The sequence below is a fragment of the Prunus persica genome, chromosome G2 (genome assembly GCF_000346465.2).
Source record: "Prunus persica cultivar Lovell chromosome G2, Prunus_persica_NCBIv2, whole genome shotgun sequence".
NCBI lineage: Eukaryota > Viridiplantae > Streptophyta > Magnoliopsida > Rosales > Rosaceae > Prunus > Prunus persica.
The window spans coordinates 22,753,971-22,773,878 of record NC_034010.1 but is presented as its reverse complement, the minus strand read 5'-3'; the positions used below and the strand labels follow the sequence as shown (position 1 = coordinate 22,773,878).

General features: G+C 35.4%; 3 protein-coding genes across 4 annotated transcripts; 1 reads left to right on the top strand and 2 right to left on the bottom strand.

Annotated features, from left to right (window-relative positions):
• Positions 839-2,317, top strand: LOC18787153 (mitochondrial inner membrane protein OXA1). Its single transcript, XM_020557008.1, has 3 exons — positions 839-1,338; positions 1,540-1,647; positions 1,735-2,317. The coding sequence occupies exons 1-3, from the start codon at positions 1,201-1,203 to the stop codon at positions 1,984-1,986; spliced, it is 498 nt and encodes a 165-aa protein (XP_020412597.1). The 5' UTR covers positions 839-1,200; the 3' UTR covers positions 1,987-2,317.
• LOC18784847 (cyclic nucleotide-gated ion channel 1) lies at positions 2,532-7,481 on the bottom strand. 2 transcript variants are annotated; one of them, XM_007220551.2, is made up of 9 exons: positions 7,093-7,481; positions 6,581-6,664; positions 5,862-6,435; positions 4,999-5,208; positions 4,606-4,907; positions 4,369-4,480; positions 3,866-4,102; positions 3,387-3,781; positions 2,532-3,124 (listed from the first exon to the last, which is right to left on the bottom strand). In XM_007220551.2, exons 1-9 carry the CDS (start codon positions 7,152-7,154, stop codon positions 2,818-2,820), a joined length of 2,283 nt encoding a protein of 760 aa, XP_007220613.2. In that variant the 5' UTR covers positions 7,155-7,481; the 3' UTR covers positions 2,532-2,817. The 2 variants fall into 2 exon arrangements, with proteins under 2 accessions (XP_007220613.2, XP_020412592.1); XM_020557003.1 differs by having other exon boundaries at positions 6,171-6,435; positions 7,093-7,480.
• LOC18786508 lies at positions 11,914-17,082 on the bottom strand. Its single transcript, XM_020557002.1, is given in 10 exon segments — positions 11,914-12,291; positions 12,405-12,494; positions 13,048-13,396; positions 13,635-13,685; positions 13,687-13,802; positions 14,198-14,383; positions 14,777-14,882; positions 15,055-15,207; positions 15,300-15,447; positions 16,637-17,082. Coding segments are annotated over 9 exon segments (1,134 nt in total). The 5' UTR covers positions 15,315-15,447; positions 16,637-17,082; the 3' UTR covers positions 11,914-12,223.

Genomic DNA, 19,908 nt, shown 5'->3' with positions numbered 1-19,908 from the left:
CAATAGTGGCACGCCTACGCAACAAAAGGGATCAGTACTAAGAATAAGTTGACAAATTTGGCCTTGATCGGGCCCATCCGCTCTTAGCAAGCTGATTCAACTTTCAATTTTGTTCAGAAATTAAAGAAGTCCTTTTTGCAAGTCAAGATACACCATCCAATCGGGGCATTAATGTTGATCTAATAATTCCTCTTCGTTCCCCAGAGCAGACCCTTGTGGTTGGCAACGAATGACCCAAAAAAGGACCAACAATGACACACTAACAACATGAAAAATTATGAAGTGACACCTGTGAGGTCTTCATTTCAGCTGAATGCAGGTGGACCACATGTCTTTACTCTTTAGAATGACTCTGGTATCTTCCAAGCTAAGATCGTGTTTGCGGAATCAATATTTATTCACTTTTAAATAGCAATGTAAACTAATGCAGTCTTTACCTGGAATGGAAGATCAATGACAAAAAAGTCATAAGCTTAACCACTTTCATACTTGAGTCAATAAAGTCATGAACACTTAAGAACGAAAATACACAAATCCATCAAAGCAAGATCTCTTCTATCAGTAAAATAATACTTAGTCAAAATTTAGAAGCATTTAGATTATAAGTTTCTACAGGAATATAACGATCATAGATATGTTTTGCATAAACACTCATCTAAACTTTTCCTCTACTAGGCTCAATTGTGCAAATCATTAACAAAATTTGGAAGTCATTATGGGGTGTTTAATCTACTATATTGGTCAGGAAAATTGGCCACTATAAGCCTGCAAATACACAAATAGTGCACGCAATAATCAGAGAGAGATTAAGCAGACACTTGAACAAAGTTATGTTGAAAGTTGAAAGCCTACATATGGTAAACACTTAATGTATCATGTTTCAACACATTGCATTAAAAACTCAATTTTATACAATTCAATGAAGATCCCAACTGCTTTATTAATAATAGTTGCCTAGAAACACTCATTTATCAAACTGGCTATGATTTACCACAACAAAACAGCGAATTACCGTCCCAATGACAAGCATTGATGCTAAGTAGCTTCCTCTTTTCAATGACACTAACAACACCAAACCTCAATAGATGTATTTCCAATCTGACAAATTTTATTCTGAAATCTTAGGAGTTTTCAATTCTGAGCAACAAAAACAGAATCCAAAGCTTGCTTGGAATTTTATTTTTTGCTATACTCTTGTAAATGCAGATTAGAAACATGGCTGAGAAGGTTCCTTCATTTCAAAGTGGTGGAGCTCTTTGGTTTACTGATCTCACTACTCCAGATAGCTTGCTCATCCTTCCAGTTCTGACATCATTGACATTCTTGATTACAGTAGAGGTAGGATATTTTTTACTAATTTAGCTTGTATATATGATATTTAATTTCTCTTGGGTATTTAATTAAGAAATAGTTTTTATTATTATTTTAATTTATTGATTCTGGGTGGATGTTTCTATCAGATGCTTTTTACCTTGTTGTCTTATTGCTATAATACTTTCCAAGGAGTGAGCAGTTATGTGATTTCTGCTGTTTCCTTAGTGCAATATGCAGGAGGGTCTTGAAGGGAATCCCATTGCCCAAACTATGAAAAACTATTCTAGAATCCTTGCTGCCATTTCAGTTCCTGTAATGATGAGTTTCCCCAAGGTTTGTGAATTTGCTGAATTTAATGTGTAGGAGTAGGGTATGTCCCGGATCTTGTATTTTGCTTTGTTGAATCCCATGTCTTTGCAGGCACTGTTCTGTTATTGGCTCACCTCCAACCTCTTCTCCCTTACATATGGTTTAGGTGAGTGCTTCCTGCAATTCACTTTGCAGGCACTGTTCTGTTTTTTGTCTTCGGCAATTGAACAGGACACTACAGCTGAATCAGGACCTTCGTTACCCACCGTTCCATCAAAGGTTGCTGACAGAAGAATATCACGGACTTCAATTTTCAAGCAGAGACTTAAAAAGTCTGGAAAATCAAATCAAGGAAAGAAATAAACAAAAGAAGATGTGAAAGAACTGCTCCAACTAAGTTTATGGTGCACCGGATGATGGAAAGTTTTTTGCTAGACGGCTATAAATCAGTTAAACAGTGGAATCCCTTTTGGGAGAAGACACTCTTAGGTAGAAGTAAATTATAATCTGTTTCTATCTGTATTGACATTAAGCTTGGTTTTATGCATCCTTTCCCTCGATGCTGTAGAGCACACAGAGTGAATCACACATGAGTTTCACAATTCTACAAGTCTTCTGGGCAATTTTTGGAAATAGAAGTTGGAGAGCTCTAAAAGGGGCGTTTCTTTTATATAAACCTTTTGAGTTAAATTGATGTTATTTTCACTGCTAGTAAAAAATTATAAACGTGAAGATCAAGAAGGAAACTATTTGTGTACAAAGATAGGCTATGAGGACATGTGACTAGTAACAACTAAAAATAATATTAGCAGACGAGAGGTTGATGTTAAGGGAGTTGAGCTTGCATCTGATCGAGTTGAATGACTGACTTCAGCAGCAAAGAGATGTTTTTGACTTGAAGGGAATGATTGGCAGAAAATTTCCGCTTTATTCCATGTTATAAAATGATATATTTTTTATACATAGAAAACCATCCGCTGTGAATGTCATATCACACATGAAGGTTGTATGGCTCATAAAACAAATGAACTCTCAATGGATCGAAAAGGAGAAATGAAGAAAAAAGCTAAGTTAGATACAGAGGGAGGAAGTTCACCAAGTTACCAATATATTACTATACACAGAAACCGGCAAGGATAAACTTGTATCTGGAAAGCAAAACTTAGACGCTAATCACTTCATAACAATGTACTACTAGTCACGATGATCTGCGGTAAAATCAGGCTCAGTGGGCTTCTGAGGCAGCAGTGGCAGCAATGTCGGTGAAGGTCTAGTGTCGCGCTTACCATTTTGTCGCAAGTTTCGTAGTGCATTGGCTGCAAACTTTGATGCATATACAGTGGCAAGTAGGCTTGGTGAGCTTCCAGCTTCTCTTGTCAAAGCATCTTGCAGCCTGTCTTCTGCTTCACGTAAAGACTTCTCAAGCTTTCTCTTGCAGTGCCTGCGCCAAGCTGCTTGTATGAAACAGGCTGACCATGTCCTCCACTGCAGGGAGTAAAACCTGAAAAGTAGACATTATGGCATGAGAAAACTACATACTGAAATAAAAAAATCAAGAAGAATGGTAATCACATTCCAAATATAATGCTTTGCTTTTGCATAACATAGTTGCATACTTGAAGAGAAAGCAATGTTATGAGGTATTTTGCTTAAAAATCAAATGAAGGTGGAATATGAATCTTTCTGTAACTTTTCTCCTTTGTTTCAGTTCATATTAGTAGTCCATGATGAAAAAGGAAAAACCATGGTTATTTGAGCCTTGCCTGAAAGTGTGCTGCAGCTGCTTGCTGTGTAGGCGCCGAAACTGGGAGGCAACAAACTTCAAATCATCAGCCATGAGAGCAAAGGCTTCAACTTCTGTTTTAGCTTCCACTGTCCTAGTTGAGATAGGAAGATTGGTGGAGGAGTTTGGATCCAAGGCCCATGTAAGAAGCTCTTCTCCACAAAAGTCACCAGCCTTAAGATCAGCAGTGTTGAAGAAGCCAGTTCTTCCACCATTGGTAGTCATGGTTGCTAAATATCCACGCATGATGAATAGCATCTCATCAACTGGATCGCCTTCTCGAGTGATAACGCTCTTGTCTGTGTAAAGAACTGGCTTGAGACGATCACACAGGGCGTCCATCAGTTGTTCATCCATTTTCTCAAACATAGGCACCTGAGATAATTAAGTGAGCTGATGAACACAACTGCTAATAGTTGGAGAGAAAATGATGCATAAATTATTAGTGAAAGCACTCACTCTATTGAGAAGAGCCAAGCAAAGATGGCGCTTTATGTCCTTCCGCAGGTCTTTGGGAAGGTTACGAACTAGAGTCTCTTCATCAACACCTCTTGTTTCCTGCCATTTATACTGATCATAGCATCTAATCCTTTCCCTCAAGTTCTCGGGGAGCATTCGGTGTGACATCCACTGTTCTGCATCTCGCCTTTTCACTCTCATTTCTTCAACTCTCACAGTTGTGGACTGCAGAAATTTCTATAACATCACAAGAAACAAGGTTAGAATGTTAGGCTTTAGCTCATTCAATCCAAGAAGAAAGTACATCAACTAAGAACACTGCTAGCGCTAAGAGATTTGATTTAAGACAGATATCGATGTGTTAATTTCATGTGCTCAATCCGTAGTCTAATTTTTGGCCAGGATGCCATGCATAAGAACAAAGCTGCGTACATCTTTAGTGTTACCCCATAATGCTTACAACATATATAGGTTATCAAGAAAATGACGGCATCAAATATTACCTGCATATTGCCAATGAGCAATGAAAATAGCACCAATCCAAAGATAGATATGAACACGGCAAAGACTATCTCCCAAACAAAAGTGCTTGTTTTGAGGTTTTGACCAAGAGAACTGCAAAACCAGTACAAGTTAAAAACGGTTACATGTATGTACATGAAACCTTAAGAAAATTTTAACCGCTAAACTCAGCATGCTAACTGATTAAGAATAAATTTAAAAAGTTTATGATCACAAACCTAAGGTTGCGCAGACCCCACCAGAAGCAGTATAAAAATTTCTTTGGAAAATCTCTGGTCTCTAGCACACCAGACTGCAGAGCATCAGTAAATATTCCAAAGTTGAACACCGTTGAATTTTTTATTTGATCAGGGTCAATAAAAGGGCAAGAAGCTTTTTTTATTTCAATCCAGCTAGAGTCAGCTTTATACTTAGGATCACAGTACAGGACTTTCTTACAACCATCATCCCCATGACACTGCTTACGCCAGCAGCTATACTCTCGTTCCACGGAGAACAAGTACCAAAAGGCTCCAACTACCTGGTATGACACATTCCTTATCAGATCAGAAATCCCACATAATTTCTTGGAGATTGTTGAGGATTCAAAAACTATCAAATCAAAGACTTACGTGACTGGCTAGCATGTAGAGCAAAAGATTGTAAGCAGCTCCAGCCCATGCTGTTTCAGTCAGGAAGCCTGAAGTTCTTGTTACTTCTTCGTATAATGGATAGATCCGCCAAAGCCTTGGCCCATATTGGGCAACAATTACAATCAGCAACAAGTCCTTTGTGACGCGGGGAACTGGACGTGATATTGGGATTATAAAAAAAACAACCATCTGAACAAATTAAGCAGAACAAAATCGTCGGTATTGTGAATTATGGACATAAGCTACAACCAGAGATATGGTTAATAAAGTCACTCTGTTCTAATAATAAAACCATGTAAAAACTTTAAAAACTTTCAGATATTAAACAAAGAATTCAGTTTTCTGCAATTGATAATGATTGGACATTCTGTAAAAAGCCTGCAAATTCAACCTCCTGGCTATACACACAATTACACACATTGTTTCGAGGACATAAGATCAGGATCCCAACTTCTAGTTTGTTCCACTCAAGGTGGTGTTTTTTCTTTAGTTGTTTGGGTGTAAAAGAACCAAAGGAAAGGTACTGAAGTGGAATGCATGACATTAGAAAGCATATTCTGAGTTCTACTAAGGATACAAAGAGACAGGTTGGGAAAAAAGCCTATTCTTATTTTGTATTAGCATAAAACATGAATGCCATAATAGCATATTTGATTGAAAGAACGTTTTCTGAGAATATCTTTATCAATATAACTCAAGCAAATAAAAAAAGGGGGAGTCTGACAAGCAAAAGAAAAGTTAAAAGAATGGTTTGCAATAAAAGGATAGGGGAACATAATCTGAACCTTCCATAATGTCATGAACCTAAATCTTTCTTATGAAATAAAGGGAAGGGCAGCTACCTGTGGCAGAGGAAGAATAGCTAGAATGTCAATGATGAAGTATGAGGACAAGTATCTTTTTGCAATGGCCATAGGATCGTCAATTAGCTCACCCCTTCCGAATACTCGAGAAGAGGGGGCAATAAAACCAGTGCGAAACTGAAAGATGATATGAAGTATGTGAAAGACATCGGTGAAGGAACGAAGAACACAAGTAATGATCTGCAACCTTTCGTCCACACCCACGCACTTATTTTCCCCATCGACCACTGCAGTATAAAGAAACAACGGGTCCAAGGACACAGCTATAACACAAGTGATCACAAATACCTTGTTCCAGTTCTGAAGAAATGACCCCTGAGGGTCAAGAATTTTCCTCCTAGAGCCTGACTCCCTTGCTGACCAGTTACCTACAGAAGTGGAACTTAGTGGTTTTTTCAAGCTTCTAATCCGATCAGAACCTCTCTCTAATCCTCTCCGGAGACCCCTAAAAACTGCATTCACAGATGGTCTAGCTCTTCTTGGATTTAATCCATGACTAGTGGAAGCTTCATGCTCAGATCTTTCAGATCGATCCGAATGCCAATCTTCAAACCTGGATAAAACAACAAACGTAACACAAAGTCACATGATTTTGTAACATCACAGAGGTGCACAAACAATTGTATAAAATAAGATTAGATACAAGTAACACCAACAACATTGGACTTTATTGGTACTCAAGACTTGAACAAACTAACCTTACAAACTTATGCCCCACGGAATTCATATTTTGGTATCCGGATTTGGTTCTTTTACTGCTTGAAAGAGCTGATATCCAGGCCCTGCAAGAACCCAACTCTTATATTGAAATTTTCTTCACTAGAAACTAGAAAAGGCACACAATGATAGACTTAATCAGAAGAGCATTAGTGATTAAAACAACAGCTCTCAATGAAAGTTTCAATATGAAAAGCCAGTCAATGTTTCGATACTTGAAACAAAATAATTATGCAGTGATCATATTCTTCTAGGGATAGTATTACTGTAAAATATCATTGTAAAAGCATTGACTGAAAAGACTGAACCAAAGATAGAAAATTACCAAAATAGGAGAAAGACAATGATGAACATAGCAATTGAAAATAAGTCATAAATCATTCTAAATAGCATCAAACATGAAAATAGAAACAATCACCCCTTACACAAGTTAACTTTCTTTTTGGTTGCTGAGATAAACAAAAACTCAACAGTTATGTGCTTTATGTTGTACCTTATATTCCTACAGCATGAAAAGCTGAAAACCCATGTCAAAAAAAAGCAAGACTGCTGCATCAAATCAAACCCAACTAGATGAAGTTTCTTTCATTTATCAGATTCTAGACTTTTCCTTTTCTCAGGCCTCAAACAGAAACCCAAAACCAGAGAGAACCTGAAGAAATTAGAGCAACAACAAGATGAAGAGCTTGTAGAGAAATTTCGTTCTGACAATCAAGAGATGTTTCGCAGAGAGAATCAATAAATGGCAGTTAATATTGTGTGAGTTTTGAAAGAGAGAGATATAATAAATAGGGAGGGAAACAGTGTACAAAAGGACACCACAGATAGAGTCCACGATTGAGAAGAGTCTCAAGTCAAGCCCAACGAAACTCCAGAGAAATTGATGATGGTTAAGCTTTTTTTTTTTCCATGATTTTACTATATAATATATACTGGTGGCCCTGTCCTGTGGCTGTGGGCCATATTTCTGGGGCCCACCAACTACCATGTTGAACATTTGACTATGATATTTTAATTAATAGTAGCCTAAATGTGGAAATCACATAAATGAGGGTTAAAATTAGTTTTTTTTTAATAGAGTTTTTCTATTTAAACATCGTATTTCTTTTTGTTCACCCTAATTTCTAATTCAAATTTTTACAATTTTTAAGAAAACCCCATTATCTTCTCAAATTACCCTAAATACACACCTAACAGAAGAAAAAATAAATAAATAAATAACTCATCAATCTCATACCTCAAACCTTGTTATCTTGGCGCTCACTACTCTAAGTTTACCTCAACCTTATATTACTTAAAAAGATAAAAACATGTGTAACAGCATTGAGAATGAACTAGGAGGTTTTGTGAAGAGAAGATGAGAGTGTAGTAGGTCTTTTGGATTGAAAGATGAGTAATCTGGTAATAAAGTGTAGAGGAGTTTGTGTTTTTCTAAAACTTAATATGAAGAGTGATGAGGTGTGTGTATAGATGTACTAGGGCTAAGTATTTAGTTGGATGATTGTTTTTATATTTTTACACAATAATAAAACCTAAGAACTTAATAATTTAAATATTAAAGTGAATAAAAAAAAGTGTAGGGTTTAAATAAAAAAACTCTTTTTGTATCATATGTCAGAGTCTACTTTGGTTGCACCAAGATTTTATGTTTTAACATTTTTCGATTTTGGGAAGAAAAAAAAAAGCCCAGTTTTATAGGAGTAGTTAAAAGACTTGGCCAAATCAAATGACATATTTTCATATAAAATTTCCCCATAAGATGACCAATATTTTAATTTTGAAATCTCAACCTATACCTGAACCCAGTGATGCATTCGAGTTCCAAAGCTGAGTTGAACTGTCACCTAACTCGTCCAACTCACTAAGATTTGCACCCTTTTTTTATTTAGTAAATACTGGATTTGATGTTCTTCAGCCTTATTAAAGCGGCATTTTTTGTTAGTGGCATTTAAATAAAATTATTCATTTTAAAAAATAAATAAAAAACTGTAGAAAAATGACCTCCCATCTGCATGTGATGTACACTGACGATTGCACTTTTCCAAGAACAACAATAATTGGTTTTGTGTTTCACTCAAGGGGGGACCCTTTTGCTCAATAATCCAACTAGGGGTGGGTTCGATTTGGGTTAATTCGGTTTTGGACTCAATTCGAACATCGAACCGTAGATTTTAGTTTGGCTATTTCGAAAACTGAAACTAAATCATAATTGATGAAAACGACCACTTCGATTAACCGGACTTGGTGGTTTGGTTTGGTTCGATTTCGGTTTTTTGGCTTTCTTATATATATATATATATATATATATAGAGAGAGAGAGAGAGAGAGAGAGAGAGAGAGAGAGAGAGAGAGAGAGAGAGAGAGAGAGAAGAAATAAAAGTGATGGAGACGAGAAGAAACAAAAAGATGAAGAGATGGAGAAGAAGAAGAGGGAGACGGGGAGAGGGAGTGAAGACAGACGTAAGAAGAAGGAGAAAAAAAAATAGAGAGAGAGGGACTGATGAAGACAAGACAAACGGAGAGATTGAGAGAGAAGAAAAAGAAAAGTTTGAAACTATGTATAATATATATATATCTTATAATAATTTTAATATTTTAATTTTTTAATATCTTCGGTTTGGTTTGGTTAAACCGTGGTTTTGAATATTGCAAACTGCACACCGAACCATATACTTCGGTTTGGTTTGGGTTCAAACCGATGACCAAAAAAAGATTGAAAAAAAACCAAACCAACCAAAACCATCAGTTTGAATGCCCAGCCCTAAATCCAACCATCCACAATCCCATTGTTTTCACAACGACATCGTTTTCTGTTGCATTTCTCAAGTTCTTCTCTTCTATCAAAGTCTCACAATCTAAACTTTATTAGATGATTTGAGCTCAATGTTTCACCTATTTGAACTTAATCGAGAAATTGTTACGAAAAGGAATATTCAACTTACTCTACATGCAATGCACCACATGTCATTTACATCTCTTCTTTTTTTTTTCTCTTTTTTTTTTCTCATTCATTAATCTCTCAATCGTGAAATTCACTGAATGAGATTTTCACGTCATGTTTGATAGAAAAAAGCATCATAAATGGTAGCGCAAATCGTTACAGAAAGTTCAAAACTACTATTTGATTACTTAAGAAAATGAAGGATTAAGAGAAAATTGTTACATATTCTGAGGTACTTAGAAAATTTAGGACTTTTATTCGTTTTACCCTTTGAATTATGACCTTTGTAAAAATTAACTCTCAGAACTGAAAAAACTGTCAACTTAGCACATTAATTAATTAAAATTGTCAATTTAGCCATTGCTGTTAATTTTTTCGAATTTCATCCATTTTTCTGTCCAAAAAATCATGTAACGTGTCATTCATCCTACTTACTATTTTATTTTATTTATTATTATAAAAAACTAAAAAATAGTTACAAAATAGAAAAATGCAACCAAAAAAAAAACTTTCTCCCCATCTTCTTCTCTCTCCTCCCCTCTCCCCCGTCCATCTCTCTCTCTCTCTCTCTCTCAGAGGAATGTTGAGACAGACAGAAAACAAACAAGAAGAATTGCTCAAGTAAACAATAGGTATCAGACCTTAGATACCAGGGCATTGACCCTAAAAAATTGCCAACTATGCAAGAAAAATTTGGAATCAGTCTTACTTGCTCAATTGATAATTTGAGTGGGAGTAATTATGCGTGGTTCAGGCTCCAATTCAGCCTCAACACCTGTTGAAAGAGAAATGATGACTGGCTTGAAGAGCTGGAGCTCGAAGAAGGTGAGGACCAGTTCCCCAAGTCGCCGGCTCCGATTAAGGCTTCGATTATGTTGTTGAGTTATTGGCTGAGGAGGCCAGGGATGGCAGCAACGAAGGTGGGGGGCTATTGGGTGGCTGAGATGGGTTGTGGCAGGGGGAATAGGGCTGGGATGGGTGGGTGGATGAGGAAGAGGTGGGTTGTTTTTTTATTTTTATTTTTTTACCATTAACGTTATTTTATTATTATTTTGGCTTTTTTCTTTTCATTTTATGTATTGACTATTATTTTATTCAAATTTATAAATTTATCCTTATTACTAACGGAAAAATAAATGAAATTTCGAAAAATGTAACAGCAAATGTTAAATTGACTAATTTAATTAATTCGGATGTTAAATTGATTGACTTTTTAGTTCGGAAGTTAAGTTTGATTGAGTCCTAGTTCGGAAGAGTGCACGGCAATATACTCTAAAATTTATATAGTGATCCCACCATGCGCTTTCCTAAGAACAAAAAAAAAAACACAATAGGGAACCTTCTTTCCAACAACTAATAAAAGTAATCAAAACAGTAGGAATTTAATACTATATATTCAAAGACTTCATTTTCCATATGTGAACATGTCATGGTTGTCCACAAAACGTACGTAGTAAGCTTCCTTACCAAATAAATTAGTAGAAATTGTCTTGTGCGTGGGTTTGCTTTAATTAATCAAAAGGCAGTCTTTCTAGATTGAGAATTAGTCAATTTTAACCATTTAAGAAGACACTTCTGCTGTCCACAAGTTATTTGATTAAAGATAACGAAGAACTACGCTTTCTTGATCGGGAGAAGAAAGAAAAATACAACAATGCTTTAATATTAAAATTAGGACTAGGGGGTTTGCACCTTAATAAAAATATGTTATTTGTTAATCTCAGTTTGTGTTAAAATTTACACACACAAAAATAATCACGCGATATGAGTGTTGAAAATAATCTGAAATTTTGGCAAAGTTTCACCCATTATGCATGGCACACGAGTTCAGTTGGCTGTTAAAATTTAAATTGATATATATCTGAAAATGCCTGGTCTTTTCCCTTGGATTCGAAGTCTCATGTTCGAGTCCCCCATCTTCCAACATCACTTGTATCAAAATATTGTTTTTCCCTTATGCAAACCATGGATGCAGGAGAGTCTTAACGCTTAAGCTGTTAGAAATAGTGATAAACTGAAAAATAAAAGGTACCATAAGGCTAATTTAATTGATCCAATTCACGAATTATAAAACCAGCCGAAGCACGTTAAGTTATTTTCTGCAATTAGCATGGCGGGAGGGGTTGAAACCCAAAAAAGAAATGCAGACTTGAGGTTGAACTTTCCTTGGGAGTCATTAAGCTCTCATTCATTGACAATAAATCCGCATCCATCAAAATTCTGTGTTGTTTGATGAGGTTTTGATCACTATAATAGTTGTCTAGCTAATGTCCTATTATTACCAACATAATGCATATAACATGTCAATTTTCCTAGCATCGAAAGTAAATCGAAATCAATTATGTTCGGCTCTAATGTCCTACAAATGGGAGAAAATTCAATGTAACATTCAATCAGATTATTATGGCTGCAAATAGATGCCAATTTATCCAAATACATGACAAAAGCCAATTATGGTCCTCAATGTTCTCAGATACTTTTCAGGGAAAAGAAAATTACAAATGCTAGTGATGTAACAACTTTCCTATCTCTATTCTAATACAGATCAAACTAGCTATCCAGAAAGATTCAGCTGTTGATGACAAGACCCTGAAATGCCTAGTAAATAGATATAACAAATTCTAACTGATTGATTGTCCTTCCCTAACAATTTAAAGTGAAAAGGGACTTTCCTCACCTTTGTCTAGGGTTTCTCCTCGTCTGATTGAGAGCACGGTGGCCCGGGGACAGAATCAACAAAGAACTCCTCCACTGAAGCAAGGTAAAGCAATTAATGATCTTCTGAGGGTGTATTTGCACATCCAACAATACTTAAATCAGTAAAACCAACAATCATGTAGAATAACTTATGCAATTCCAATTACCTATACCCTCTTGCTCTGGAGAGTCGAGTAAAATTTCCGAATCAGACGGCAGAAAGGGGGAACCAGGATAGTTTCCTAAGGCTCCTAAATCTGCAAATAAAATCAAGTCAACGCATTAAAGAAACATTAGATATAAGCATTATTCAAAAGCAGCTTTACTGCTAAATTCATGCTTGGATCCAACGTCATTATATTTGCCCAGGAATGTAAGACCGAAATGCTATAAGCCTTTCAAACATCTTTAAACGTAAATATATGCTGCCATGGCAACAGCAGTTTTATGTTATTCAGAAGACCATTCACATAATGTAAAATAGGAGAGGGAAATATTCAAAAATTTGTTTCAATGATTCTAAATGTACGCTTCCTGCTATGCTTTTGGAGGAAGTTATGAAAGCCTGTCTAAGCTTTTGTAAGTTAGCATGAATGCTTCCTGCTATAACTTGGAGACGACTTAAGTGTGACTAGATGGATATTATGTGTGGCCTTCAACAATTTATTCGCTTTCTTTTCTCTGGGAACTTAGCTTGCTTTTATGTATTTGCAACTATTTCCTTTTTAAGATTGAAGTATTTGCAACTAATTATAATTAAAATCTCAGACATAATTGTAGATCTGCAAATTGCTCGACACTACAAATTACCTCCCAAGTTTGACAAATCTGCTGTAAGATCTGATAGGCTGAAATTCCACTGAATCTGGTCCAGTGATCTGAGAGAATCCCGAGAATTTCCAGCCCCGCCATCAGGTGCAAGTTGCAACCCAACAGAACTTGCCACATCAGATGTAAATGTTGTATCAAGTGTTGATGTGTCTACTCCAATTCCTGATATGTCTGACGCGGAGAATGGGAAGTGACCACTGGATGCAACTGATGTAGGACTTACAGGAATCTCTGACATGGATGACATGGCACTGTTTGGTGGAATGACAGGAACCACATCAGCACCGCTGCAGTCCATCATCATACTTACAAAAAGGAGAAAAAACAGCTGCCATTAGCAACATTTCTATCAAACAAAACAGGATACAGGTGCACAGACAAGCCAATGTCATCCAATAAACATGTTCCCCAGGGAAAAGAACATGCTTGGACAATTGTATTTTCTATAGAATGGGAAGGGGGATATCAGAGGGACACCAAGCTTCTTTATGGTTTTGGAAACAAATTAATGTCCATGTTTAATAGGTAAATTAAAGGGAAAAATGGGCAAAGGAACAAATTCTCACTCATTCCCCAGAATTTATCCGCATGGGATGAAAGTTGCTAGGTGCAGGTTCCTCCATTAAACTACATGACAGTAGATATTCCACAGCCCATGGAATCAAGATGGGGTTGACCTGCTGCTGGCATTGGAGGTTGCTGAAGGACAGGGTATCCCATTGGTAAGTTGTTAACTGCACTGCAAACAAGTGGCAGTGAGCACTTTCTTTTTTTGGGGAAAACTATTATATAGAAATGTCAAATTACACATTACCGCAAACTCGCAGGCTTATATAGATCTGTACCCACAATAGAACTCACAGAAACAATAATGCTTTAATACTCACTATCTAGAATCACATTTTAACTTCTAAAGTCAAGCAAGAGTTTATCCAAAGTTCTAAAGAAGGAAGCACAGCTCTGTTAGCCTTGAGAAACCAAATTATGATCCCTATTCCTTCCTTATGCATCCAACAAAGGAGTAATGGGGATAAAGTAGAGCTACTGCTAAAGAGCTTGGGGAAAAAATATTATAAAAGGATTAAGTCATGCTTTTCCACCACCATGTTACTGCAAGCGGAAAACTTACCAGGCATTGGATGAATCCCATTTTGTATAGGGGCCAAAGGAACCTTTGGAGACATGGGATTATACTTTGAGAGATGATAATGATGCTCCAGTAGATGATTGAACAGGAGGATTTGTTTTTTCAGTTTTAGCCTTATGTAATAAGCCCTGAAAAAGTCCGCATTTTCTTCTTCCAACTTCTGCCATACTGAATCAACAAAATCCCAAAAAAGAAAAAAGAGCAAGTCAGCATTTTCTTCCGACTTACTTTTGAAAAGAAAATGATAAGCATGTAGCTTCTCGAGATTACATATTTGTTCATCAATTTCTCTTTGTAAGAAGAGAAAAGGTCATGTATAGTAGTAGTAATATGTCTAGTTATAATCATAACATGTCCAGTTCCACTTCATGGAGTCATTGATCCCTATGCCAAAAGAAAGGCAGCGAGAGAAAATTTTAAATGAAAGTTCTGGAACATTCTATCTACAATAGCTAATGGAAAACAACTACGTCAGGATCATCTTTTAAGAAATCAATCAACTTGCAATATAAACATGTAAATGGCAGTAATCACAGTATAAATAGGTTTTAAGTTGCCTACCCAAAGTTGTAAATCCAGGATCTATCCTTGCGCGAGTCAAGAGGGTTTTAACTACCTCATCTCTATTCATATATAATTGTAAACACCGCTCTATTAGATTCTGGACCTAGAACGTTCATTTTGCAGAATATTCCATCACAAAGATGAGAAACAGATTAGTCAAGCTACTTCACAAACATTATTTGGGGAAAAAAAGTAAAGAGTAAAAGAGAATAAAATAGCAAATGTACAAAAAGGAAAGAAAAGACTGCAAAATTAGGTTGAATTTGATATCTTACAAGTTCGATATCTTGACGTGATACTTTCTTACTGTCATTGCCTGAAGTGGATACAGAAGCTGAATCCGTTGCAGGAGCCTCGGTAGTTTGGTTTTTGACTTCACCTTGTGAATCATGTATAACTTGACTTGATGATTGGATTTCTTGAGTGCTCTGCACATCCCAAAATAGGACTTTCATATTAGTAAAAAGTAGTATGTGCAAGATATGACACACTAACAACATGAAAAATTATGAAGTGACACCTGTGAGGTCTTCATTTCAGCTGAATGCAGGTTGACCACATGTCTTTACTCTTTAGAATGACTCTGGTATCTTCCAAGCTAAGATCGTGTTTAAGGAATCAAAATTTATTCACTTTTAAATAGCAATGTAAACTAATGCAGTCTTTACCTGGAATGGAAGATCAATGACAAAAAAGTCATAAGCTTAACCACTTGCATAATTGAGTCAATAAAGTCTTGAACACTTAAGAACACAAATCATCAAAGCAAGATCTCTTCTATCAGTAAAATAATACTTAGTCAAAATTTAGAAGCATTTAGATTATAAGTTTCTACAGGAATATAACGATCACAGATATGTTTTGCATTGTGAAACACTCATCTAAACTTTTCCCCTACTAGGCTCAGTGCAAATCATTAACAAAATTTGGAAGTCATTATGGGGTGTTTCATCTACTATATTGGTCAGGAAAATTGGCCACTATAAGCCTGCAAATACACAAATAGTGCACGCAACAATCAGAGAGAGATTAAGCAGACACTTGAACAAAGTTATGTTGAAAGCCTACATATGGTAAACATTTAATGTATCATGTTTCAACACATTGCATTAAAAACTCAATTTTATACAATTCAATGAAGATCCCAACTGCTTTATTAATAATAGTTGCCTAGAAACACTCATTTACCAAACTGGCTATGATTTACCACAACAAAACGGCGAATTACCGTCCCAATGACAAGCATTGATGCTTAAGTAGCTTCCTCTTTTCAATGACACTAACAACACCAAACCTCAATAGATGTATTTCCAATCCGACAAATTTTATTCTGAAATCTTTGGAGTTTTCAATTCTGAGCAACAAAAACAGAATCCAAAGCTTACTTGGAATTTTATTTTTTGCTATACTCTTTAAAAGGTAAACCAAACCAGCTTTGTTACCACAAAATCCTAGTGTTTAATACTATATAAGAATGCCTTACACTCTCAATAACTGAGAAACTCTACAAAATTCACAAATTTATAAGTACATTAACAAAAAGGTGCAACCTTGTAAATCTCAGGCAGATAAAGAATTTAAGAAACAAAAATAACTTCAATCAGATCTCAGCCAAGTCTATAAAATTTGCTACCTTACACATTACATACAAGCTTAGCCATTAAATAAACTAATAAATATCTTTAGAGAGAAGTAAATTTAAAATTAGAGAGACATACAGTCTGCAAACACAGAGAGAGAGAGAGAAAGAGAGAGAGAGAGAGAGAGAGAGAGAGAGAGAGAGAGAGAGAGAATACACACAATAAGTTAAAATAATCAATAGAAGAAGAGGTGAAGATCTGACATATAATATATTACCTCACAAACCCAGTTTCCAAATCTCCAAGAATACAGGCAAAGACACTTTATTTCGACGAATTAAGAAAACCCAGCTGCTCTTTCAAGCTGAAGAGTCAGCAAAAATCCAGCAGAGACCAGTCTCTAGCAGAAAGAAAAAAGCTTCAGCAACTACAAAGAAACACACTTGGAAGCTCAAATTTACAGCTAGCTACTATTAGTTCAAGCACTGCTTAAGAAAATCTTCCCCCATCAACGCTTAAAGGAAAATAAATAAAAAAGAAACATTGGTGGAGGCCCTGGAATGATATTTAGACCGAAAGACTGAGGAAGAAGAAAGAGTTGAAAGGTTGCTAACTTGCTAGCTATGGCATTATTGTAAAGCTGAAGCGACTTAGAGATGGAGAGAGAGAGAGAGACTCGAAAAGACAAAGAAAAACATAGAAAAAGAAGAAAATCACACACCGAATTGAGATGATATTTGGGTTTGGCTTTTATACAGTTTTGCTTTCTATTTTGATATGTAATTTTTTTTTTTTCCAGGAAAATGAATTACGCGAGAAACTTACTCGAAAGGGAAACGTTTTCTAAAAAAATATAAAAAGTAAAATAATATTAATAACAGTTGATATAGGCTTGGGACACGGGGTTTTTCGAGTGTACGGATTTTATTTTAATTATTGTTGGTGTAAGGAAATTATAATGAATGGGTCACTGTTCAAGGCTCACGAGGCCTCTGTGCCGCAGGCACTTGTCATGGCTCACGAAAGCAGCCTCCTTTTGTTTTCCCGATTTGTTTTATTACTTAAAGGGAATAATAAAACCTTTTTTAAAAAAGGTTAAAGTTCTATTTGTTCCCTTTTAGTGACTTACTGTGCTAATTTTTATGGGACGATTGTGCACTTTTGTATACCCTCTGTAGATATTTTTTGTAAACTCCTGAATTGCCCCCCCGAACTATTATCTAATTTTCGATTTCCCTTTAACTTGGTTTTTACAAATTAAGGGGACGTTTGGTATCTTATTTAAATAGGGAACTCAAAAACTTTGATTTTTCTTAAAAACATCGAGTTCTTAAATCTATTTTAGGATTCAAAAACTTGTTTGGTATGCAACTTGAAAACTATTTTTAAATTTTAAAAATTTGAGAACTTGTGGGTTGTTAGAAAAAAAACTAAAAAAAAACTGATATTTTTTGTTTTTAATAATTGGGATGTTTTTTTAGTTGTTCTTGAGTTTGAGTTTTTAAAAATAGGGCTACCAAACATGTTTTCTTTATTTTGGACTCAAATTCTGTTTTTGAGTTTAAAAAGTTGGATCTAAGTTGAATACCAAACAAGCCCTAACTTTTTTTGGCCAATATTCTCATACCCTCAAATTTCCAAATATTTCATCTATTTCTTCGTTAATATTAAAGACAAAATTGTCCATTCCGTAGCCTTCTCCCTCTTTCCTTCCTCCTCCCCCAAATTCAACGCAACCATTACCTACGTTTTTCTGTTCATTATGGTTCTGTAACTTTTTTCTTCTTCTTGTTTTTTTTTTTTTGGTATGAACCTTCAAACCAGCCCCTTCCCTCTCTCTCTCTCTCTCTCTCTCTCTCTCTCTCTCTCTCTCCCCCCCTACGGTAAAGGACAACTATGCCCTCAATATTGACAAAAAAATGGATGAAATGTTTGGAAATTTGATGATAAGGGGGACATTGGCAACAAAAAATTAGTGCGTATTCTTAATTGAATAAAAACAGTTGAGGGGAAATCAAAAAAATTAAGTGATAGTTTGAGGGGTAATTCGGCAATTTACTCTTTTTTTAACAGTTCTATAGCTACCATTTTATATTTTCAGTTTTCATAGTACTTCTAAAAGGGGGTGAAAGTATTTTTTTTGACAACTAAAAACGCTTATGACTACACTTAGTACAACAATTTAAAAATGCTTATGAATCATAAAAATATTTTTTTAGAGAAGCACTAATCACTTCCAAGTACTTTTGAAAAATTAAGCACTTGAATTTTTAATAAAAAGTTCGACATTATTGTAATGAAAATGTTTATAACAATAAGTGCTTCATTTAACAACTGTTCCAAACGGGTCCTAAATCACACATAAGTCAAAAAGTTGAATTGTTTTTAAATGCAACAGACATTTGAATAAAGTAATGCTACACTTACCACATTTTTATCCTACATTTCTATACAACATGATGTGGCATGTCTATATTATATGTCACATCAATTAAATCAATGAAGTGTATTTTAATTAAGACAATTAGAAAAACAAATATTGAAATAAATCATAAAAAAAATGAAATAATTAAATAATTTTAATTGATGTGGCTGTCCACCTCAACTACCACATAAGATGGTATAGAAATATGATATATAAATATGATAAGAGTAGCATTATTCTTATTCAAAACGCAACAAATTATTGAAAAAATTTAAGCATCAATAATGGAAAAGAGAACAAAATTTATGGGTTTTGCGGTGTGTATTTATAGACCAGTCTTAATAAGATCATATAAGAAAATGACAACAGTGCTGTAATAATGCATGCTATCCAAGTTGTTCATTGTTGTTTTTGTTTCACTCATTTTCTGGCCTCCACGCTAAACACAGCGTGGTGCATAATTATTTACCTATTATTTTTGTATATATGCATAGGATAGGAGGGAGGGGCCAATATCAGTGTGGTCCAAAACCATGGAAAAATCTCCTACCCCATCAAGCTGATTCTTCATCGTCATTTGTAAACAGAGATATTCAAGATATTATTCTTCAAAAGGCCAAGGACCACTTTCCTACAATCATAGTGTCATAGTAAAATAATTTGTGGGTAATTATGCATTCCTTATTTGTGAGCGGTAGAGGAGTGCCAAAATCATCTTGTAATACCACATTATTGGTCAGTAAGATTTTAGATTTCGTATCGAATAACCTCGTTAACACCTAATTAAAAAACACGTAAAACATTGAAAAGTTTTTTTTTTTTATAAGTCAAATTCATAAGCCATATAGATCTCGTTTGTTTTTCTTAAAAGATATTTATTTTTACAATTGAATAAGTGATCTACAATTGAACACGTTTGTGAGTACTTGAGGGGTTGTCAAACGTGAAAGTTGAGTAAAGGAGATATATGTGTTTGGAAAAACCATGTGACTTGGAATGATGGTTTGGGTACTTTTCTCGACTAAATTTCTGATCTTTGTCTTCCCTCAAGTTAAGACGAGTCTCATCTCTCAGATCAAACCAAGAAAGCAACAATAATTTGTCATACCCTCAACTTAGAGGAA

Coding starts and splice junctions, on each gene's coding strand:
- LOC18787153 (XM_020557008.1), top strand. CDS start 1,201: ATGCAGATTAGAAACATGGCTGAGAAGGTTCCTTCATTTCAAAGTGGT. Junction 1,339..1,539: donor CATTCTTGATTACAGTAGAG/GTAGGATATTTT, acceptor CTGTTTCCTTAG/TGCAATATGCAGGAGGGTCT. Junction 1,648..1,734: donor TAATGATGAGTTTCCCCAAG/GTTTGTGAATTT, acceptor ATGTCTTTGCAG/GCACTGTTCTGTTATTGGCT.
- LOC18784847 (XM_007220551.2), bottom strand. CDS start 7,154: ATGCAGCAGTCTTGCTTTTTTTTGACATGGGTTTTCAGCTTTTCATGC. Junction 4,481..4,605: donor TGGGGTCTGCGCAACCTTAG/GTTTGTGATCAT, acceptor CTGGTTTTGCAG/TTCTCTTGGTCAAAACCTCA. Junction 3,782..3,865: donor GCTTGGCTCTTCTCAATAGA/GTGAGTGCTTTC, acceptor TAATTATCTCAG/GTGCCTATGTTTGAGAAAAT.